Genomic DNA, 25826 nt, shown 5'->3' with positions numbered 1-25826 from the left:
CTACGGGACACTGCAAAGGCAGTCCTAAGGGGAAAATTCATAGCCATCCAAGCCTCACTCAAAAGAACAGAACAATCTAAAATGCAGTTTTTATATTCTCACGTAAAGAAGCTGGAGCTAGAACAGAAGAACAGGCCTAACCCATGCACGAGAAGGAAGGTGATCAAGATTAGAGCAGAGATCAATGAATTAGGAACCAGGAGCACAGTAGACCAGATCAATAAAACTAGAAGCTAGTTCTCTGAAAGAATTAAGATCGATAAGCCACTGGCCAGACTTATGCAAAAGAATAGAGAAAGGACCCAAATTAATAAAATTATGAATGAGAGGGGAGATCACGACCAACACCAAAGAAATACGAAGGATCATTGGAAACTATTATCAATAACTATATGCCAATAAATTAAACAACCTGGAAGAAATGGATGCCTTCCGGAAACCTATAAACTACCAAGTCTGAAATAGGAAGAATTTGATTAAACAGACCAATTAATTATGAAGAGACTGAAGCAGTTATCAAAAACTTCCCGAAAAACAAGGGTCCAGGGCCTGATAGATTCCCTGGGGAATTCTACCAAACATTCAAAGAAAAAATAATACCTATTCTCCTGAAGCTGTTTCAAAAAACAGAAACAGAAGGAAAACTACCAAACTCATTCTATGAGGTATTACCTTGATCCCCAAACCAGGCAAAGACCCCATCAAAAAGGAGAATTACAGAACGATATCCCTGATGAATACAGATGCCAAAATTCTCAACCAGATCCTAGCTAACAGGATCCAACAGTACATTAAAAGGATTATCCATCATGACCAAGTGGGATTCATCCCTGGGATGCAAGGTTCATCATTCGCAAATCGATCAGTGTAATAGATCACATCAATGAAAAAGTCAAGAACCATATGATCCTTTCAATTGATGCAGAAGAAGCATTTGACAAAATTCAGCATCCTTTCCTCATTAAAACCCTTCAGAGTGTAGAGATAGAAGGTACATTCCTCAATTTCATAAAAACAATCTATGAAAAGCCTACAGCAAATATCATTCTCAATGGGGAAAAGCTGAAAGCCTTTCCCTTAAGATCAGGAACACGACAAGGATGCCCACTCTCTCCATTATTATTCAATATAGTACTAGAAGTCCTTGCAACAGCAATCAGACAACAAAAAGGGATAAAAAACGTATTCAAATCGGCAAAGAAGAAGTCAAAGTATATCTCTTCGATGGAAAATCCAAAATATAAAAAGCTTCTGCACAGCAAAGGAAACAGTCAAAAAAACTAAGAAGCAGCCCATGGAATGGGAGAAGATATTTGCAAGTGACACTGCAGATAAAAGACTGGTATCCTAGATCTACAAAGAACTTCTCAAACTCAATACACGAGAAACAAATAATCAAATCAAAAAATCGGCAGAAGATACGAACAGACACTTTTCCAATGAAGACATACAAATAGCTAAGACACATGAAAAAATGTTCAAAATCATTAGCCATCAGGGAAATTCAAATCAAAATCACACTGAGATACCACCTTATGCCAGTCAGAATGGCAAAAATGGACATGGTAAGAAACAACAAATGTTGGAGAGGTTGTGGAGAAAGGGGAACCCTCTTACACGGTTGGTGGGAATGCCAAGTTGGTACAGCCACTTTGGAAAACAGTGTGGAGATCCCTCAAAAAGTTAAAAATAGAGCTACCCTATGACCCAGCAACTGCACTACTGGGTATTCACCCCAAAGATACAGACATTGTGAAGAGAAGGGCCATATCCACCCAATGTTCATAGCAGCATTGTCCACAATAGCTAAATTGTGAAGGAGCTGAGATGCCCTTCAATAGACAAATGGATAAAGAAGATGTGGTCCATATATACAATAGAATATTACTCAGCCATCAGAAAGAACGGTTACCCAACATATACAGCAACATGGATGGGACTGGAGGGAATTACGCTAAGTGAAAGAAGTCAAGCAGAAAAAGACAATTATCATATGGTTTCACTCATTTATGGAACATAAGAAATAGCAGGGAGATCGGTAGGAGAAGGAAGGGAAGAACGAAGGCGGGGTAAACAGAAGGGGGAACGAACCATGAGAGACTATGGACTCTGGGAAACAAACTGAGAGCTTCAAAGGGGAGGGGGGTAGGGAATTGGGATAGGCCGGTGATGAGTATTAAGGAGGGCACGTATTGAATGGGGCACTGGATGTTATATGCAAACAATGAATCATGGAACAGTACCTCAAAAACTAAGGATGTACTGTATGGTGACTAACATAACATAAAAATTTTTTAAAAAATCGAAAAAACGAAAAACGATACCACTGACTACATTTCTTACGCTGTGCCTTCTATTCCCGTGACTTACTCATTCCATAACTAGAAGACTGTATCTCCTACTCCTTTTCAACCATTGTGCTCATTCCCCCACCCAACAATGTTTCTTTATTGCAAGAGTTTAATTAGTTTAGACTGAACTTAAAATAATGACGTTTTTCTCTACTTAATCGTCTGTTGTAAAGGTCAATTACTTTGCACCTCGTTTTTCCTTTGGATTAAGTCCTAACTAAAATCTCATGGTTTTAGAAGTGCTTTTATCTGTCCAAAAACCTTGACTTCACTTTTTGTTGATCTAATATTGAAGTCTATATTTTGAAGACTAAGGCATTAAGGAATTTCATCTTTAGTGTGTATTCCATTTAGGAAATCTAATAAATAACTACATCTAGAGCAGCCCAGAACACTTCTTAAATCAGAAAGTCTTCCAAAGGTTACTTGGACTGACTTCACAATGCTCACTTTCATAACCTTGTCAACTTTAAAAAAAAAAAGATTTTAATTATTTGTCAGAGAGAGAAGGCACGCTCATGTGAGTGCACACAAGCAGGGAGCCCCTTGCGGGGCTTGATCCCAGGACCTGGGATCATGACCTGAGCTGAAGGCAGATGCCTAACCAACTGAGCCCCCCAGCCATCCAGCTCCCCTGTCAACTTTTAAAGTTATAATTGTGGTAGTGCTATAAAGGAAAAAGAAGTGGTGACTAGAACAGCATAATAGAGGCAACCTAAGCTTTAAAAACTAAGTAGCCTTTAAAATGAAAGAACAAAACATTTCTGATTATTCCTCAAACAGCAAATAATCAAGTCAGAATAATTAAAATTCTATGTCATTAACTCATGAATACTTTATTCATCACACCAACAGAAACTTTTAATTATTATTAGGGGAAAAAAGAATTGCTGGACTGTCAGAACTCACCCAATATATTAGTTCAGGCTAATTTTCCTAAGGAAAAATGATCAGCCCACATTTGTTACATATTGTTGTCCATGCTCCACAAAGTTGTACCCCTGTGGGTCAGTAACCTAAAGAAGCCTGCTATTTGAGAACACCTCACGTAAGAAGCCATCATCTATACAGGGGGCATACTACTGCCCCAGAGTGACTCAATTTCCCAATCTCGACTTCTCTCAAGTTGTAAAGTAGCTGCATAACACAATGAGCTGGATGCTCCCATTCCTGCCATTACCTTTATCAAGCAAAAGACCTTCATCTCAATCTTCTCACTGCCCGCCCCCCCTGCAAAGACTATCAGATAAATATCCTAAAGCACAGTTAAGATCATTAATCTTTTCCCAGACACCTTTAATGATTCTTTAATTCAAAGCTATCTAGTATACAGCTTCAATCTGCCAGCTTCTCTCAAAATACCCCTTACGTGTTTGCAAAACTGGGTACTACCACTTTACTGCTGATAACACCCACCTAGCATTTACTCCGTATGTCTGTGAAGTTAGGCTAAGCATTTTACGTGTGATTCTTTTAATGCTCACATCAACCCTCTGAAGTACTTTTTTTAAAGCCTTATTTTATAGATGAGGCAGAGGTTCATTACCTTGCCTAAGGTCACTTAGCTAGAAAGAGATGGCACCAGGACACAAACCCAAAACAGTTTGGTTCCAGAATTTGTTCCTGATCACTGAGCAAACTATTTCTCAGGACAACTATAAAAGGCAGATCATCTTTGTGAGTTCTCATTCCTCTAGTGAGGTTACCCTAACACAGGGCACTAAAACTAGCATTTGATTCTCAAGTTACTAGACTAAAATATTAACTAGTTTATCAACAGGTAATTCAGTAGTTTCATGTCCATTCATCTGGACAAAACAAAGATTATGGGCTCCATGAATGTTATACTTAAAGGTTTCGAAACAAATTTTTTTCTCAAATAAGAAAAGTTTATTCAGGTTTCCTCCACCTATTTCTGTAGATATGACCTGCCTGCAATAAGAGATCAAAAGATTAAAAATGCTTATAAAACGTATTAACATCTCCAAATATATCTTAGCTGGTGATCTAAGCCTATGTGTTTTAGCTCCAAAATGAATTATTCTTTACATTACTTAATAGACTGAGAATTAATTGCTTAAGATACATAATTAACAGCTCATTAGTACTTTTCTCTACAAATGTTTAATGTTTGACTATTAACTATACTCAAAAGATGAGGAAAAAGGGGAGTAGTAATAACCATCTGAATTCAACCTGGTACTTATTTTCACCTCTACATGTTTATGTTTTGTATATTTAAGATAAGCTCTGCTATAGACAATACAACTGCTTGAATCCTCGTTATATGCTAAGACTACATAAATTACCTCATTTAATATCAGTAATTTTGTTATAAAATGGTGCTATTTTTTTCTATTTTACCCATGGGGAAACTGAGGTTTACTGGAGTAAAACAATTAGGCCAAAGTCTCACATACAAATGTCAGAGTCTAGATCAAACACAACTGGCCTGTTGCTAAAAACATGTTAAAAAGATTCTACTGTTAGTTGGCTTGTTTTCTTCCAGAGCCTTAAAAAAAAAAAATTTAGTGTTGACTGTAGTAAACTATACAACATCCTTTGTATTTCTGAAAAATACAACTTAAAAATAGGCATATTAAATGAGTACTCAAATAATTACCCTGCGTAGTTCCATCTTCAGTTTCCTTTGCCATGCTAGTGTAAACGTACTGCCATATCTGCCTGTTAGAAAAACGGCAAGCTTTTCTACCTTTGTCTGAAAACATGCATCTTGGCCTCTACACAGCTGTAACATACCATGAACACAAACCAATGAAACAGACTAGGAGAAAATACCTGCAAACTACATATTCAATGAACAGCAAAAAACCCCAAATAGGACCAATTAGAAAATGGGCAACTGACCTGGAGACTAAAGAGGCTATACACATAGCAAAAAAGCAAATCATGTCCATCATCATCAGCCATTAGGGAAATGTCAACTAAGCCCACAATGAGATCTCACTGCATACCTATCAGAATGGCTAAAGTAAAACAAAGCAAGAACACTGCATGATGGCAAGAGTGCAGAGAAACTCCATCACTTACTTACACACTGCTAATAGGAACGTAAAGTGGTACAGCCACTCTGGAAAACAATTTGGCAGTTTCTTAAAAAACTAAACATGCAACTACCATATAACCCAACAATACACTTCTGGGCATTTATCACAGAAAAATAAAGACTTACATTTATTAAAAAACCTACACCCAAATGTTTATTGCAGTTATTTGTAAAAGTCAAAAACTGGAACAACCGGAATATTCTTCAATGAATGAATGGTCAGATGAACTGTGGCATGCCTATAGATGGAATACTACTCAGCAATAAAAAAGGAATAAACTATTAATACATGCCACAATTTAAGAAATATGCTGAGTGAAGAGTGCCATTCCCAAAGGTCACATACTATATGATTCCACTTATTAAATTTTTTTTAAAGATTTTTAGAGAGAGAGAGAGGGAGAGAAGGCATGTGAGCATGGGAGGGGAGGGGTAAAGGGAGACGGAAATGGAGAATCTCAAGTAGACGCCCTGTTGAGTGTGGAGCCCCACTCAGGGCTCCATCCCATGACTCTGAGATCCTGACCCAGGTGGAAATCAAGAGTTGGACACTTAACCGACTGAACCACCTAGGCGCCCCTCTACTTCTAAACATTTTTGAAACAACAAAATTACAGAAATGGAGAACAGATTAGTGGTTGTCAGGGGTTAGGGAGCGGTAGAGGGAAGGCAGCTGGTGTGGCTATCAAAGGACAACATGAGGGATACTAGTGGTAGGAAAATGTTCAGTGACCTGAATGTATTAATGTCAATATCCTGGTTGTGATACTACTGTACTACAGTTTTGTAAGACGTTACCATTGGGGGGAAAATGGGTAAAGGGCATATAGATATCTATAGTACTTCTAAGGCTACACGTCAATCTACAACATCCCAAAATAATAAGTTTAATTAGAAAAAAGTGAGTTCTATAGAGAATGTATTCTTATTGCATAATCAGTTACCACATATATATAAAATCAGTACATGTAAAGATTAAAGGCTGCCAATTGATTTATCTTGTAATTTGTACAGAAGTGACCACTTCAACATAAAAACTATGCTAAAAAAAAAAATGGGATTTGATATATGCTAGAAAAAGCTTCTATATTTTACCGAACGATCAAGACAGGTTCTAAAGAACAAGGTTGTATCGTGACTTACTACTTCATCCGCAAATCCGCCAGCGAGGACAAGAGAGTAAGCCCCATCATTGCTTCGACCATGAATTCCACCAACATGGGGCCTATGGACACCTGCTTCGCTCACCTATGAAATAAAGAGAGTCTCAAAATACTCTGAATAGTCAAGTTATATTTACAAAATGCTTTCACATGTATTATTGAACCCTAAAAGCCTCCAACTAAGAACTGAATGTCACCCAGAGTTCTATCTTTTGCTCACCAACTTTATTTCTTCCCAACTATATATATCCCTTAGGTACTAAGCTGGTGACCTTAAAACTGCTCAGACCTATAATTCTAAGTTTCAAAAGAATTATTAAATATCATTTTATGTCTACTTGTCATTATAGCTCAACTTCGGTAAAACAGAATTTCTTTATCAGTGGTCCAGATCCCTTCCTATCTCATTTCTTCTCTTTAATTACTGCACTGCTCCCTAGCCACATCTGAAAGGCAAGAGTCATTTTATTTTATTTATTTATTTTTTTTGAGAGAGAGGGTGTGTACAAGTGGAGGGGGAAGGGGTAGGGAGAGAATCTCATGACCCTGAGATCATGATCTGAGTCAAAATCAAGAGTAGGATGCTTAACCGAATGAGGAGCCCAGGCACCCCAGGCACGAGTCATTTTAGCCTCATTCTTCTCCTCTATTCTTTCAAACCCATTTTGGTCATAAATAAATTTGATCAATCTCCTAGATCTCTCAAACACATCTTTCTCTACTTCAACTGCTATAATCTTAGTTTGACTCATGAATGCTATAAACATCCTTTCTCACTGCCTCCAGTTTTTCTCTTTAAACCCAATTCTACCCATCACAAACAGAACAATACTTTTAAGAACAAATCTGCTTAAAATACATTAAATGGCCATATTGTATATCAAGCCCCAAGTATTACATATCACCCTCGAGTCTCAATCTGGCTCCCCACCTTAATTCTTATCTCCAGCTTCTCCTTCATAGAGCATATAAGTTTGAGCCAAAACTACTCAATGTTACCCAAACATGCTGTCCAATTTGTTAAATTTACTCATGCTATTCTACTACTTCAATGGCCTACTGCTTCTTCCCATGTATCTTCAATTTTGGCTCACTGGAACAGTGTCACTTTGTGTACTTCAAACTCCCTGAGAGGAGTATTACAATTCATTTGTTTATCATATAATTGTTCTTAGAGTAAAAGAAGCTGAAATCCAAGCCTGCACATCGAGGTAGGGAAAGACACACGTTAGAAGTCAATGAGAAGCTAATAAAGGCATCAGAACCTGAGTTTAGGTCTTGAAAACACCAGGTACTCCAGAAGACAGGACCACTTGATTCCCAACTTCACCAGTCCTGATGAAAATAAATCTTACTCTTCCCCACTTCCTAAATGGCAAATCCATCCTTGTAGTTGCTCAGGCCAACAACCTTAAACTCATCTGAGACCGTATTAATAGGGCTTTTAGAATTTGGGAATAAATTAGTGACAGGTATACCCCAAAAAATGAGGCAAACAAAAAAAAACACAAGGCAATTAAACATATACTAAGTGTACTTTTTATTGTATTTATAATATTACACTGTATTTATTTGTAGTATTTTTTTTTTTACTGTATTTAAAGATCTAAAGTCATAAAACACGCATATGGATTTAGCCAAAATTATATAACCATGGCAAGGATGGGAAGATACAGACTGTGTTAAACTAAATGCTCCTCTTCCACTGAAAGAAGTTAATAAACTAAAATATGAAGACAAAAGCAGGAGAAACATGCTATTTAGAAATAAGGTAAATCTAGAAGAAACAACTAAAACTTTAAAGTGGTTGTCTCTGAGAAACAGAAAATAAGATGAATAACTTTTAAGTTCCCTATAATCATAAAATTACCATTCTAAAAAAGAAGTTAGAAATGAATATAATAGAGCCTTCAAGAGTAAAAGAGAAGTAATCTTATCCTTGGGTATCTGGGCACTTCCTCTGACCAACAACTTATTCAGGGAGATAAACTCCTAACAAAACACCTGAAGTGAGCTTTCTTGGACTTCAATGATATTAAATGAGAACTTACTAAATATTTTAAAGAAGAAAAATTTAATACTGTAAATATTAAATTCTCAGCAAGAAAAATTCTCTAGAAAGCTTAACAATAATGTTAACTATCAGAATAGCAAGACAAAGTGATGAAAAGGCATAGCTGATGCCTAATTCCATGATGTATGGTCCTCTGTATTAAGCTATGGGGAAGAGGCTACCCATCCTATAGAGAATCTTTCATTCTAACAACTGAATGCCGTATGAAGAAACCTAGGTTAGTCCACTTTTAATTAACAGAAGCTGACATTGCTACAATTTTACCTATATCCAACTTTACCCTTTCAACAAAGCCAATTTAAAACATACCTGAACTCTAAATCTCCATGTTGATCCAACAGGAATCCCAGGAATAGGTCCATAATGATTAGAAGGAACAATAGTACATTCTCTAGTGCGACCAACACAGGCCATTCCCTACAAGTCAACAAACAAGCTATTTGAGAAACTGCTTATGTCAAATCTTAAAGCCCTTAATTCCCATAAAATGAGAATAAAATAGAAACCTAACTATATGATTAACAACATATAATTTATGTGATTTCATTAACATATAGGTAGCAGTTACAACAAAGGAACAATTATATAATTAAATAATATAGTTATTTGTTAATATTTCTGCTATGGAAAATATAATTTGTATCACCACTACTGTTGGTATTGAAATGTTATAACTAGCATTACAGTCATAAACGTTATAGCTAAGAAGAAAAGGAGACTTTCTTCTTTACCCTGCCCCAGTCTCTCCGGCTTTCAGTACTAGCTGATGGCATCTTTGCTTTCTTTTTACTCATCTTGAGTCTTTCACCAGCCTTTACAACTTCACTGGAATCAGTTTTACAGGAAGGACAATACCTTTAAAAGAAAAAGGAATTTTGATAATACCATATTAAAGCCAGTAACAGAATGGCCTTACTAGGTCAGAACAAGTTTTAAGATGTAATACTTGGTGTATATTATAGATCTTCAGCTGGCATTTAAATATTAAAATATTTAAATATGAAAATATTTAAATATTAAAATATGAAAATATTTAAATATTTAAATATGAAAGTATTTACATGGTTAAGCTAGCAGGAAAAAAGAACCAAAACCAAAACCTTATCACTCCTTTAAAGAGCGTAAAGGATTATAATATCATAAAATCTCAAATTCAGTTCAAAAGCCAGACAAAGCTGTCCAATTCAAATGGCACCACGTACTCTGATTTTTTTAAGATTTTATTTATTTATTTTTGTGAGAAAGAGAGTGAGCACAAGTTGGAAGTGGGGAGTTAGGAGCAGAGGGAGAAGGAGACTGTCCACTGAGCAAGGAGGATGCAGGACTCAATCCCAGGACCCGGGGATCATGACCTGAGCCTAAGGCAGATGCTTAACCAACTGAGTCACCCAGGTGCCCATGAACTCTGATCTTATCACTAGCCCAGAGAATGGAATTTATTCATTTGAAGTTCCTATTATTTAATAGAAGTAGCAAGAATAGATGATCCTAGACTGAATGTTCAAGTATGCAACTGAATTGGTTACATCCCCATCTAAACTGGGTTATTAAAACTCTCAAAGTCAAAAATGTATACTCTATCATAGCTAATATACAGGATCCAAGGATGCTTGTTTATATTAACTTTATCCTCAGGTTCTGTTTTAATTCTCTATACTTTTTGTCCTTTACCCTATTTGCAGTTGGTCAACCTACTATAACTTGCATATCATTATAAGCTACCTTAAATCATTCCTAAAAAGCGAAGTATAAATATGTCTATAGAATCAGATGAGGCTGTTCCTATATCACCAAGGAATGCAAACTTGAGGGATATCCTGAAGATCAACTGGCCACTCCCTCCATTAATATTAAATGTGCCTATACGTTCCATTTCATAATTATTCCATATAGTCTGTAGAGCAAAAAAAGACATCCACGCCCACCAGTTAATTCTGACTGCTTAATTATGAGATATTTTGTTTAGTATTGGAGGAAAGAGAAATGTAATTCAGTCTCTGACTCAGAAAATCACTTAGGTTGTGATAATATAGATGCAAAATCAAGGCAAAAATTTAAATGTAGTAGAAAGTAATAAATACTACCAAGTAAAATCCTTTCTAATTGGGAAATCAGGAGGCTTCCAAAAATTAATTTTTTCTAAGAATGGATTTTACCCAATGTGCTAACCTTTTAAAACCATATTTTTCAGAGATCTTAGTGGCAAAGCAGATACTTTCTGGTGAGAAAATGAGTTCAGAGATTAAATATGTGAACAACATGATTTGGAGAAATAGAAAAGATATACAAGGCACTATTTTGGTGCTGGGGATAAATATGATCAAAATGTTTGTACAGGGGCGCCTGGGTGGCACAGTGGTGAAGCGTCTGCCTTCGGCTCAAGGCGTGATCCCGGCGTTATGGGTTCGAGCCCCACATCAGGCTCCTCTGCTGTAAGCCTGCTTCTTCCTCTCCCACTCCCCCTGCCTTGTGTTGCCTCTCTCGCTGGCTGTCTCTATCTCTGTCAAATAAATAAATAAAATCTTTAAAAAAAAAAAAAAAGAAAAAAAAAAGTTTGTACAGAGTAAAGAAAACTAGTACATACAATGAAACAACTTCAGAAGTTGGCAAGTTCTATAAAGGAAATACATCAGGGTTACATGGTTAATATTAAGAGGGATTAGAAATCGTGTCTTCAGATAGTGTAGTTTTTGAGGTAATATTCCAGCTGAGACCAAAGGAGTCAGTCCTATGAAGCCAGGGAATGCATTCTGGGCAAAAAGACATTAAGTATACAAGTCCTGAGGCACAAGAAGGAGTGGTATGCCTTAAAAAACATAAAGGTGGGTGGATCTGAAGTTTAGCAAAATAAACTGCCCAGAGATAAGCAATAAGGTTATAGAGCAGGCAGGGCCAGGTCAGAATAAAACCAAAGCACATGCCATCTAAGTGCAACAGGAAAACACTAGGGGATTTTAAATAGATGAGTAATCTGACTCAGGATTTAGTAAAATCATTCTGCTGCTATGGGAGAAGGATAGCAAGGTGAAAGCAAGGAGACTAGTTAGACGTTTATTATACAGTTCAGGGAAGACATTAGTTTAGACAAGAGTAAGAGGAGAGAAAGATTACGGAGGACTGACGAGGATATAGAATATCTAAGGAGGGCAAAGAGGGAATCAAAGAGGAAGTTTAGCTTTTCAGCCTGAACAAGCAGATGACTGTAGCATTTACTGAAGACTGCGAGAGGAGCAGGATTTTAGGGGGCGTGTTTATGGAAATCAAGATTTCCACTTGGACTGATTTTGTGATGTCTATCAAGTAAACAGCTGAATGAATACAGGAATATAGAACCCAGGGAAGATTAGGTACAAATATATTGAAAATTTAGAACCATTAGCTTGGTATTTAAAGTCTCATGATCAGATCAGGTCACCTAGGAAGCAAGCATGAAGACAAAAAGCAAGTGAGTAGTGCTCTGGAAAACTCTTAAATCTGATAGATATGAGAAAACAAACAAATGAAGGAAAGGCCAAGTGAGGTATGATGAAAATCTGTAAAGACAGACGGCTGAGAAGTACAAGTAAGGAGAGGACTCAGAAGTGACCACTGGATGTGGCAACATGGAACGTGTCTTTGACCCTAACATAAATATAGTGGAGTTGTGGGAAGCAAAGTCCAGCTGGAGAGCTGAATTATGAAAAGGACAAGAGGAAATGGAAATCATCCCAGATAGCTCTTCAGAAGCTTTGCTGTAAAGGAAGGAAAGAAATGGGATCAATGGAAGGTGTTGTGTGCATTTGGAAGAATGAACAGATTCCAGAATACTAATGAGAATGACCCAGTAATGGCAATTTGAGAATTAAGTAGAGGAATGAAGTTCCTGAAAAGGCAAAGGGTTATGGAACTATGAGAGCAGGTAGAAGGGTTTGTATTTTAGAGAAGCAGGAACTACCCTCCACAGAAACAAAAGGGAAGAAAAACATATGAGACTTTAGAGGAAATATAATTACTGTTTGTAGATGGTAAAATTCAGTTTGTGACCATGCAAGGGAGAGGGAGCGGGTAAAAAGAAGTTGTTAGATCCCTTTGCTTCTCCCACCCATACAGCCTCTGTGGTAATACAATAACAACCTTCTCAACAGGGGGGAAGAGGCCAAAGGAATGGAAAACAATCTATTCTTCACAATAATATCATCTACCCAATTGTGATGTTACTACAGGCACACATCATTTTATGGAACTTCACAGATACTGTCTTTTTTTTTTTTTTTTTTTTTTTACAAACTTAAAACCTGTGGCAACACAGTGTCGAGCAAGTCCATTGGTGCGATTTTTCCAACAGCATTTGCTCAGTTTCTGTCTCTATGTCCATTTTGGCAACTCTTGCAATATTTCAAACTTTTTCATTATTATATTGTCGGGGTGATCTGTCATCAGTGATTAAGACTTGCTGAAAGCTCAGATGATGGCTAGCATTTTTAGCAATTAAGTATTTTAAAATTATGGTATGTATGTTTTCAGAAACAATGTTATTGCACACTTAATAGACTACAAAATAGTGCGTAAAAAGTATCTTTTACATGTACTAGGAAGCAAAAAAATCCATCTGACTTGCCTTATTGTGATATTTACTTAATGCAATGGTCTGGATCCTGTACTCTCTCTGAAGTACGCCTGTATTTCTGAGAGTGACATTCCTTAACTTAACCCTCCACACCAGCAACACTCCATAGGTTAAGAAGAAAAAACTTCTTAGTATGACATGAAAAAGTTTATTCTTATTTTGGGTATGTTCTTCCCAGTCTTTTTTCTAATGATTTCATTTCACAGCTATGACTATTTAAGAGAAGTAGTAGAGGTTTTGATCAGTATATTGAACCCTAGTGCCTGGTTCTACTTATTAACTGCATAGGATTAAATACAATAATCCATATAAAGCACTTTGTTAGTGTCTAGCATATATTAAGCACTTAATAATCATTAAGTACTACTATAGGCACATCTAAAATAACTGCGGAGCCCCTGACCAAACTTATCAAAAAGAAAAGAAAAAGGACTGAAATAAATAAAATCATGAATAAAAGAGGAGAGATCACAACCAACACTGAAGAAATACAAGCAATTATAAGAACATATTATGAGCAACTATATGCCAACAAATTAGGCAATCTGGAAGAAATGGACGCATTCCTAGAAAAGTATAAACTACCAAAACTGAAACAGGAAAAAGAGAAACTTGAACAGACCCATAGCCAGCAAGGAAATTGAAGCAGTAATCAAAAATATCCCGACAAACAGAAGTCCAGGGCTGGATGGCTTTCCAGGGGAATCCTACCCAACATTTAAGAAGAATTAATACCTAGTCTTCTGAAACTGTTCCAAAAAATAGAAATGGAAGGAAAACATCCAAACTCTTTCTATGAGGTATAGTCTTTATTCCGAAACCTGACAAAGATCCCACCAAAAAGAAGAATTACAGACCAATATCCCTGATGAACATGGATGCAGAAATTCTCAACTATATCTAGCCAATAGGATCCAACAGTGCATTAAAAGAATTATTCACCACGACCAAGTGGGATTTATTCCTGGGCTGCAAGGGTGGTTCAACATCTGCAATCAATCAACGTGATAGATCACATTAACAAAAGAAGAAACAGAACATGATCCTCTCAGTAGATGCAGGAAAAGCATTTGACAAAGTACAGCATCCTTTCTTGATGAAAACTCCCCACAGTGTAGTGATACAGGGTACATACCTCAGTATCATAAAAGCCATCTACGAAAAGCCCATAGCAAATATCATTCTCAATGGGGAAAACCTGAGAGCTTTTCCTCCAAGGTCAGGAACACAACAAGGATGCCCACTCTCACCACTGCAATTCAACATAGTACTAGAAGTCCTAGCCTCAGCAATCAGACAGCAAAAAGAGATAAAAGGTATCCAAATCGTCAAAGAAGTCAAACTCTCACTCTTCACAGATGACATGATACTCGGGAAAACTCAAAAGACTCAACCTCCAAACTGCCAGACTCATAGAGAACTCAGCCAAGTGTCAGGATATAAACTCAATGCACAGAAACCAGTTGCATTTCTATACACTAACAATGACACAGAAGAAAGAGAAACTAAGGAGCTGATCCCATTTACAGCTGCACCAAAAGCCATAGATACCTAGAAATAAACCTAACCAAAGAAGAAAAGGATCTGTACTGAGAAAACTATAGAACACTCATGAAGAAATTGAGGAAGACAAAAAAATGGAAAAAATGTTCCATGCTTATGGATTGGAAGAACAAATACTGTTAAAATGTCTATGTTATGTAGAGCAATCTATACATTCACTGCAATCCTTACCAAAATACCACCAACATTTTTCACAGATGGAACAAATAATCCTAAAATTTGTATGGAAGCAGAAAAAGCCCCAAATAGCCAAAGGAATGGTGAAAAAGAAAACCAAAGTTGGCGGCATCACAATGCCTGACTTCAAGCTCTATTATAAAGCCGTAATCATCAAGACAGTATGGTACTGGCATAAAAACAGAAACATAGATCAATGGAGCAGAATAGAAAACCCAGAAATAGACCCTTAACTCTACGGTCAACTCATCTTCAACGAAGCAGGAAAGAATATCCAGTGGAAAAAAGACAGTCTCTTCAACAAATGGTGTTGAGAAAACTGGACAGCCACATGCAGAAGAATGAAACTGGACCATTTTCTTACACCATACACAAAAATAGACTCAAATTGGATGAAAGACAGAAATGTGAGACAGGAATCCAAAACCCTAGAGGAGAGGGATGCCTGGGTGGCTCAGTCAGTTAAGCATCTACTTTTGGCTCAGGTCATGATCCTAGAGCCCTGGGATTGAGTCCTGTATGGGGCTCCTAGCTCATCAAGGAGCCTGCTTTTCCCTCTACCTGCTGCATCCCTGCTTATGCTCATTTGCACACTCTCTCTCTGGCAAATAAATAAATAACAATCTTAAAAAAAAAAAAAATCTAGAGGAGAACACAGGCAGCAACCTATATGACCCTGGCTGCAGCAACTTCTTACTAGAGAGGTCTCCAAAGGCAAGAGAATCAAAAGTAAAAATGAACTAATGGGACTTCATCAAGATAAAAAGCTGCTTCACAGCAAGAGAAACAATCGACAAAACCAAAAGACAACTGACAGAATGGAAGAAAATATGTGCAAATGTCTTATCAGATAAAAACTATCAAAAATCTGTAAAGAACTTATCAAACTCAATACCCAAAGAACAAATAAGCCAATCAAGAAATGGGCAGAAGATATGAACAGAGAGTTCTCCAAAGAAGACATACAAATGGCCAACAGACACAGGAAAAAATGCTCCACATCACCTGTCATCAGGGAAATACAAATCAAAACCACAATGAGATACCACCTCACACCAGTGAGAATGGCTAAAATTAACAAGCAGGAAATGACAGATGTTGGCGAGGATGTGGAAAAAGAGGAACCCTCCTACACTGTTGGTGGGGACACAAGCTGGTGTAGCCACTCTGGAAAACAGTATGGAGCTTCCTCTAAGTTAAAAACAGAACCACCCTATGATCCAGCAATTGCACAAGGGATTTACCCCAAAGACACAAATGTAGTGATATGAAGGGGCACTTTGCACCTGAATGTTTATAGCAATGTCCAGAATAGCCAAACTAGGAAAGAGCCAGATGTCCATCGACAGAAGAATGGACAAAGAAGATGTGGTATCTATATACAATGGAATACTACTCAGCCATCAAAAAAAAAAGAAATCTTGCCATTTGCAACGAAGTGGATGGAACTGGAGGATATTATGCGAAGCAAGGTCAATCAGAGAAAGACAATTATATGATTTCACTCACATGTGGAATTCAAGAAACAAAACAAGAGGATCATATAAGAGAAGAGAGGAAAAAATAAAACAAGACGGAATCAGAGAGGGAGACAATCCATAAGACAGTCTTAATCATAGGAAACAAACTGAGGACTGCCGGAGGGGTGGGGATGGGGGATGGTGTAACTGGGTGATGGACATTAAGGAGGGCACATGATGTAAGGACACTGGGTATTATGTAAGACTGATGAATCACTGAACTCTACCTCTGGAACTAATAATACACCATATATTAATTGAATTTAAATTAAAAAAAATTTAAAACAATTTTTAAAAAGCACAAAAAAAATTTTAAAAATAACTGGGGGGTTGATGGGACCACCCACAAAGGCTTTCCCAGATGAAGTCATAGTTAAGTGAAAATCTGAAGGATAAATATCATCCTGAAGGTTAAACAAAGACGAAAATGCTTCTAAGAGAATATGTGTCAAGCATAAAACCCCAGAGGAAGAGAAAGAGCAAGACTTACTTAAGGAGCTGAAAGATACTTAATCTGGCTAGAGTATAGAGTATTTGGGAAAATGAAAGAAAAATAAGAAATACACCTGGAGAAATCAACTAAAAAAGTATTATGCAAGGCCCTGTAGGGTGATGTAAAGGAGTCAACACAATCAGATTTGCATTTTTGAAAGAACGAAGACTCCATATTAGAGGAAGGACTGCAAGGATTAAAAAAATGAGCTAGAGACCGGTTCCCCAGCCATTATAATAACCAAATAAGGTTATCAATGCCAAGTAACCACTGGCTATAAAAATTTTAAGCACTTTAATACACATTATATATCTTCAGAAATCTTTTGGTGGTTCAAATACATATTTCACATTCAATTCTTAACACAGTAACAACAACAACAACAAAACCCTGATAATCATACCAGTACTCCTCTTCAGGGACCTTATCCAAAGGTGGATTCAGGCAGTAAATATGATAGGCCATGTTACACTCATCACACAGAAGCTGCATGTTGGGTTCCTGTTTTCCACCACATATACGACAGGAGCAAGAACGACATTTCTTATTTGGATCTCCACCACAAATGTCACATTCAGGATCATTTTTCCCTGTTAAGAATAAAATTATAACAAGCCCAGTGTTAGGATCATTTTTACATCTATGAATCTTACAAAGAAAAACACATGAAAATAGCATACAGCTTTTTTTAATAGAAAAAAAACCACAAAGAATAATCAAGTGTGGGGCTTTAAGAATAAATGCCTGAGCTTCATCCTGTACTTATCAAAATAACAGGGATGAAGCCCAGGCACAGCAGGCATCACTACATGCAAGAGGGTAACATACACTCTTACTCTTGCCTTTAAAATTTGTATGGACCAGACTCAAAGTTCCAGGGGCAATGCAGTGAACTCACCAGGGCACCGTAAGTTATCTTAGGATTTCAAGGGAATACAACATTCTGTTGCACAAAGTTGTTTGGATCTAACTACTTAACAAATGGAACTATTAAATACCATGCAGATCTAAACCTTTCCTTGAGTGGGCTAAACTAGGAGAGGGAGGCTGATTTTATTGAGTGAGCAAGCCCATTTTGGTTCCCATTCAAGCTATGCCCCCAACATACTTTTTACCAGTCATAGAAATAGTATTTCTAACTCAGTTGATTTTTATCTTATTTGTCAATTGGTTCAGAACTCTGGCAAGTAAGAGGTGTACCATTTATTGCCCCCCAACCTATCTAAATCCAAACAGCTTTTGCCAAAGTGTTTCTTGAAATTTTAAGATATACATATGTACACAAAAAAATCTTAATGTTCATAATACAAAAATTAATTTAAATGTCAAGAGAAATAGTTGGAAAGATTTTATTTAAAATAAGGTAAACTTACAAGAACTATAATACAGAGGTAATCAGGTATATAAAATTCAAAAAGGAAACTGAAGAATTTTACTTTTAAGACACAAAGATGAATTATGTACATAGTGGAAGATGTTCAGAATGATATACATTGTTAGAGTGATTACTTCCTGGGAGTCCCTATATTTTAATTTTTTTTTTTTTTTTTTTTTGAGGGAGAGAGAATGAAAGAGGGAGCATGAGATGGGGGAGGGTCAGAGGGAGAAGTAGACTCCCCCCTGAGCAGGGAGCCCAATGCGGGACTCAATCCTGGGGCTCCAGGATCATGACCTGAGACGAAGGCAGTTGCCCAACCGAGACACCCATGAGCCCCTATATTTAAATTAATATTGTTCTAGATTTTGAATTTCTAACAAATGTACACAATACATTTGTGAGGAAATTTACCATATCAGAACTGATCTAGCAATATCAGGGAAATGGGGAACCATACTGGAGAAATGAGAGAGGGGGAAGGGAAAAGGCACTGATTTCAGTACTATCTTTCTGAAGGGTCACTGCCTATTCTTGCTAATGAATGGCAGATTACAATTTTGTTTCACTTCCACTATGGGAGCCGTGACAACATATAAGTAATGGATGCATAACAGACCTAAAAATATGCCTTTGACATGTTTAGATTTTTGGTATGGAGAATGCTGAAATCAAAGGCAATCTGGCTATTGCTGTGAAATGATTTCTTTACATACAAGTTTAAAGTTGTAGCTATAATGCGATTAGTATTAGGCAGAGGAGAGATATGGAGAATGAGAGAGAACAGAATACATGCAGATGTACTAATAGATAATAGAAAGACAAAAACCCCTCATCTATCTTGGTTTTGTACTGTGTTTTACTGAGAATGACTAAGTCACATTAGATAGGTTTACTCAGGGGCACCTGGGTGGCTCAGTTGGTTAAGCATCTAACTCTTGATTTTAGCTCGGGTCATGATCTCTGGGTTGTGAGATCAAGCCCTGCTTCAGGCTCCACACTCAGGGAGTCTGCTTGAGATTCTCTCTTTTTCTCTCCCCTCCTGCGCCTCTAAAATAAAATAAATCAATCTTAAAAAAAAAAAAAAAAGGAAAAAAGAAATAGGTTTACTCAAGTTACCTTCACTCCTAGGATATAACCATACAAGTACTCAAACACAGTATGCCTGAAGGTTCTTAATTCAAATCTAGATATATCAGCACTGCAGTCTCAAAAAATGAGAATGGCTTAGACTGGTGCCATGAAAGTCTATTTACTGACCTGTTAAAGGTATTGTCTTGTTATTATCTTGCACAATTAGGTAAGAAAAGGTTAAGCAGAAGTCTTAGCTGGAGTATTTTTCTAAAACAATATTAGATATTGAGACTCCTGGCTGGCTCAAGTAGGTAGAGCATCCAACTTTTGATCTTGGGGTTGTAAGTTTGAGTCCCATGTTGGATGTAGAGATTACTTAGAAATAAAATCTTAAAAAAACATATACTAGTTATTGACATGTGGCATAAAGCCAATAAATTGCTTCCCCCCAAAAATCCAGAATTAAGAAAGTATGAGACAGTAATCTATTTGGAAAAATAGTGATTGAACCATGAATTAAAAGAGCTAGAATCTAGTCCTACCTCTGTTACCAACTAGCTGTATGATATTAAGCAAATTCAGTATGCACAGTGAAAAGACAGGGCTACATTCCAATATTCTCACAATTGTTTAAACCTCATTTATTACCTCAGAAACTCAAGGCTCAACCAGCACTACTGTCAGTCAGACTCTACTCATATAAAAATAAGTCTCGTTATTAAAAATCAATCTTGGGTGGCCACAAAATTACTGAATGGGTTATCTGGACAGAATCTATAGTCAAGAAAACAAGAAAACAGCAATAAAAGGCCAAGAAAATATTTTTTTGAAAACAAATTTTGTGATTTGACAAAAATCCATAAATCCACTAAACCAAAATGGATCTTAGATCAAAACTGTTTTGAAAATGGTTGTATGATCCACAGTTTTATACTTTCTCAAAAGTTATTTTCTGGGTGGTTAAAATACCAATCAAGTACAACATATGTCGTCTAAACCCATAAGAAAAATCCATACTTAAAAACTTTCCATCTGCCAATGATAGGGGATGAGCTCCAGGTTTCTCGATCTTAAAGATTTCATTTACGAATCTTATCTGGCAGTCATTTAATTTGCCTTCAGAACCCCTGTTTGAAAAAAGAAGAAAAGTTAACTTTTGCCAGCAAAATCTAAACCATGTACAAACAATTAAGAGTCATTTGGGAAACCCACTGAACTTTGTTGATTTAAAATTGGGATTCCAGTTATTCTAATCACCTTGAGCTATTGTTTCCAATGGCAGGAAAGTCCAACAGTGATCAGTTACTATTCACAGTTAAGTGTAACTTTAAGTGTAATATTAGGAAAAAAAAGTTACAGACTTCACCTAGATTATCTGGCTAGAAGATAGGTATCTTGTTAATTTAAACACTAGGTAAAATGATACTCTATTAATCAAAATTAAAGATTTAAACAAATTTCCAGTAAATACAGTAAGTCTCCGGGTAAAAAGATGACTTATTAAAAAGAAAAGTCCTTTGGATATTAAGCCATATTCCTCACAGACACAATTTATACCTGTTTACATACACTTCTTCAAAGTTTCCTATTATTATGGATTTATATATAGATTTCTCCTTTTACTCTGTCAACTTTGGTTTATATTTTTGAAGCTATGTTAGTGGGTACATACAGATTTAGGACTCTTAAATCATCTTATAAAATGTCTTTGTATCTCTAGTAATGCATTCTATATCAAAAGTGTACTTTTTTTTTGGTTAGAATTTGCTTGATGACTTTTCCCGTGTTTTCACATGTAAAACTTTTAAAACTTTTAATGTCAGATATCCACAAATGCAGAAAACTGCATTTATCTATGTATAGTTTAATCAGTTATAAGGTATACATCCTGTAGTCACCATGACAGGAGATGGAAAGGTTTACCTCAGAAGCCCTTGCCATGCTCCCTCCCAATCTCAATCTCTTTCATTCCCTTCTAAGAATCATATTTACCTTAATTTTCTTCAGTCTTACAAAACCTGTCTTCCTAAGCATATCATATAGTTTTGCCTGTGTTTTAAAGACTCTAATCAATTCCCACATTATCTTTTCCTTCTTTACAATTTAAAGAACCACCACCATTTGTCCTATAGAGTGGCCCAATGTTTTGATTCTGATATTTGCATTCCCAAAGTGTAGTTTAAATAGGCTTTTTCTGTTATTTGCATTTCCAGTAAGTTGGTAGCTGAATCCAGAGTACAGGTCAAAAACCCTGGTCTGCTGCCTGCTTTTGTAAATAACGTTTTACTGGAATACAGCTACACCTACTCACTTATGCATTCTCTGTGGTTGGTTTTGTGCTACAATGGCAGAGCTGAGTAGCTGTGACGGTGGAGACCATTTGGCTGTCGAGGGTTAAAACTACTATCTGGCCCTTTACACACACAAAATAATGTCAATCCTTGCATTTAGAAATGCTTAATCAAATCCAGGTTCATGTTTTGGTATAACTATTTATAGGTCTATTCTATTAGGAAGCACCTACTTTATTTAGTTGTCTTTTCCTATGATAGCAGCTATCAATACTCAATACTAAGATTAATTCACTGGGGTTTAGAAAGTGTTGCTATTCCAGTTCTAGCATTCCTTTCTAATTTTTTTGCTAGAGTTCAATAGAAAGAAACTTGACGTCATCAATTATTTGGTGACTCAGTGATACATGATATAAAAAATATGGATTAAGTGCTTTCTTTGGCAACTTAAATAGTTCCCTAATGTCCTATATAGGTCACCAATTCTATATTACTAGGAATTTACATACATATCTGAGGTGCTTCAAACCACTGTAGCTATTTTCCTTGTTGATGTTCAAACTGTCTCTCTTTGGCTAATAGGAACTTCCAGTTGACTCCCAAATCTGACAAGAACTTAACAGTGTTTGTGGGTTTCCTTGTTATCCCTGAGACGAGAGGTTCCAAATTCATCTTGCATATTTTCTGCCTCTAGCCTGGAGTCCTATCTATAAGGAATCCCAATTTCTTTTGGGTAGAAATAATATTTCAAAGCCATATTTCAGGCACTAGAAAAGCTTCCTGCAACTAAGTTGATCACTGTTTCAAGGCTTCTTCAGTGGACAGCGCTACAAAATTTAAACATACACATGAATACACATACAAGATACTTCATGAGTTCATATAAACGCTTTGTTCAAATTCTGAACAGAAGGGTAAATTTACTTTTTTAAAAACAATTATGTGTCTGTCTCTCCTTTTTCCCCAGTCAGAAAATACTAGTTATCAAAGATACCAGGGATGTCTAAATTAGAATGTTACAAATACTTCTTTGCCTTATCCCACATTACACACGAGACATTCTTACTTGTTGTCATCATGATTACTGAAAACAATTTTAAATTCTTTTCTTTTTTTTTTAAGATTTTATTTATTTATTTGACAGAGAGGCAGCGAGAGAGGGAACAGAAGCAGGGAGAGTGGGAGAGGGAGAAGCAGGCTTCCCGCTGAGCAGGGAGCCCGGTGAGGGGCTCGATCCCAGAACACTGGGATCATGACCTGAGCCAAAGGTAGACGCTTAACCACTGAGCCACCCAGGCGCCCCACAATTTTAAATTCTTTTGTGTATTTTCACCCACATCTTACAGTTCTATGTCAGATCATATAATCATGACATACTACACTTTCTTCTCTATGTATCTCTTTTAGTCCCAACTTCTAAATGTAAAAATATTTTAAGATTCATTTATTTGTCAGAAAGAGAGAGCACACAAGCAGGGCGAGCGGCAGGCAGGAGAAGCAGGCTCCCCACTGAGCAAGGAGCCTGATGTGGGACTTGATTCCAGGACCCTGGGATCATGACCTGAGCCGAAGGCAGATGCTTAACTGACTGAGCCACCCAGGTGTCCCTAAATGTAAAAATATTTTTGATGTTTATCACTGCTCTTTTTGTTTAATTTTCTTCAGTAATCTTGATGGCCCTGAAGCTAGTTCTCTAGAACATTTCCCAGGAAGCATTCATGAGAATAGCTCCCCTAGTTCTTCCAAGTTAATGATAGTTTGTCTCCACCCTTTATTCTGAAGGGCAGTTTGGCTAGACTTAAAATCCGTAGTCCATCTTTTCTTGACTCATGCATGTCTTTCTGTGACACTTTCCCTAAAAGGAATGAAGATAACATCCTTACATTTTTTTCCTTTTTCTTCTAATTTAATATGTAATTTGACATCAATGCCTTTTAAAAAAAAATTAAATGTATTGAACTTCTGGAGGGTATAATTTCACTTAGCTTTATTAGCTCACAGCTATAGAGTTCCAAAGAACTCACTCTTTTTGTTATTTTTTGGAGAAGCATTCAAAACTATAGCAACTAAAAGCTAATCTGACAAAAAGCAAATGAGTAGTTGTCTGGGGCTGAGGTTTGTGCAGATACCTAAGGGAGCCCAAAAGAACTTTCTGGGGTGATGAAAACGTTCTATATCTTGATTACAGTGGTGGCATGGGTATACATACTTGCCAATATTCACTTAAAATATATAGTACAAAAAATATATAGTGCATATTGTTGTATATAAATTATGCCTCAAATTATTTTTAAAGGGATAACTACTATGGAAGCTTAATTTCCTGGCTCTTTTCTCCTTCCCTATTTTTAACTGAATCTTTTTTCTTTTTATCTTTATTGTCCCTGTTCTACTCAGTTTGGGCTGTATTTCCAGTAGTTTTTCTATATGGGGCTTTGTCCTGGAACAGTTTTAGCTAGATAATTTCAAGAGCTCGCTGGTCGCTAATCCCTTCAAAATCTTATTGCAAACTGCTTGTACTCATCTAAACTGATGTGCATACCCTTTCTAGCTTCAGTTGCTGGATTAGTTCTGTTGTCACATAACAAATCATCTTAAAACTAGCAGCTTTAGACATAAATTACCTCAGTGTCTGCAAATCAGGATTTGGGAAGCAGCACAGCTGGGCAGTTCTGGCTCAAGATGTTGCCAAATTTCAGTCAGGCTGTTGACCAGAGTTACAGTGTCATCTAAAGGCTCAACTAGGGCAAGACCACTAGGATGTATGAATCCTCACAACACAGCAGCTGGCTTCCCCCAAATGAAGTCATCTGAGAGCCCAAAATGGAAGCTTCAATGTTTTTATAACTGAATCTTGGAAGTGGTAAAACATCACTTCTGCCATATTCTATTGATCACAAGAGTAACCCTAAGTAAAATGTGGGTGGGAACTGTGCGCAAGGTATGAATACCAGGAAGCAGGAAATACTGGGGGTCATTTTGAGAAATGGCCACATAGCTGCCCCTCTCAAAACAGTTAGCTGAACTAGTTCTATCATTTCAGAGTTCTTGGGTAGTTACCCTTTCCTACCTCTTGCACAGCTACCGCTACCACACTGGTCTTGTAAGCTTTCAGCTATTTATCCCACCAGCTATTTTGGTTCCTTTAGGAGATACCACAACAGCCTGAATGGTTAAAGATGTTGCCCATGAAGTTTGGATTAGATATTTTAGTTGTTCTATATGATTGTATAAGGACATCTAGGGAGATTAAAAATCTATGCTGTTGTCATCTACCTGGAATCCCATCCATCTTTGTAATTTCAACTTATGTGAGTTCATATTTAAGGAATCTTTTTCATAAGCAGCATATGGATTTTGTTTTTGTTTTAATCCTGTTCATCTTTAACTGTAATATCTAGCTCACGTTTAGTTAACATAAATGGCTGACATATTTGGGTTTGTTTCTACCATTTTACTGTTTCCCATTTATCTACCTTTTTGTTTCTTTTACTCTTCTTGATTGCCTTCTTTTGGTTTATTCTAATAATTATTCCATTTCACCCTATTAATTTGCTAATAGTTTTAGTTATATTTAATTATTAAAATTATATTGTTATATTAAATTATATATTAATAAATTACATATATTCAATGTTATTAAAATATTTTAATTTAGTGGTTCTTACAGAATATACCATGTAAATAAACCCAAGAAATCAAAGTTTTACTGCACTACTTCCTTGAGCATGTCAGAATTTCACAGCTTCATTTATCAACCCCCAACTTTTGCACTGTTGTCATGCATTTTATTCTACACATAAACTTCATTAGTGTTGTGAAGTCTGCACTTACTCATATAGTTACCCTTCCTCTGTTCTTTAATTCCTTCCTGTATTTCTATATTTCTACCTGAAATCACCTTCCTTCTTACAGAACTCCTTAGTATTTTAGTGCAGGTCTATTGGTACCGAATTCTTAGGTTAGGTTTGATAACATCACTATTTGGCTTCACTTTTTTTGTAATCTATTTTCATTAGAAATGTATTTCTAAGTTGAGAATTTTTTTAGTAGTATTTTCAGACGCTGTTCC

The 25826-nt window shown here is 36.6% G+C and overlaps 1 protein-coding gene across 5 annotated transcripts in view; it reads right to left on the bottom strand.

Moving 5' to 3' along the window:
- Nucleotides 1–25826, bottom strand: part of UHRF2 (ubiquitin like with PHD and ring finger domains 2) — a 97162-nt gene that overhangs the window by 20933 nt on the left and 50403 nt on the right. For all 5 annotated transcript variants that reach the window (XM_019809755.2, XM_019809754.2, XM_019809756.2 and 2 more), the window contains 5 exons: nt 20481–20590; nt 17418–17604; nt 9387–9510; nt 8965–9072; nt 6562–6666 (listed from right to left, as the gene is read on the bottom strand). In XM_019809755.2, the coding sequence (XP_019665314.1) occupies nt 6562–6666; nt 8965–9072; nt 9387–9510; nt 17418–17604; nt 20481–20590 (634 nt within the window). The remainder of the gene's footprint in view (nt 1–6561; nt 6667–8964; nt 9073–9386; nt 9511–17417; nt 17605–20480; nt 20591–25826) is intronic.

Source organism: Ailuropoda melanoleuca, chromosome 7 (genome assembly GCF_002007445.2).
Source record: "Ailuropoda melanoleuca isolate Jingjing chromosome 7, ASM200744v2, whole genome shotgun sequence".
NCBI lineage: Eukaryota > Metazoa > Chordata > Mammalia > Carnivora > Ursidae > Ailuropoda > Ailuropoda melanoleuca.
Note: the sequence above shows the minus strand (reverse complement) of the source record. Positions and strands in the feature narration are given on the sequence as shown.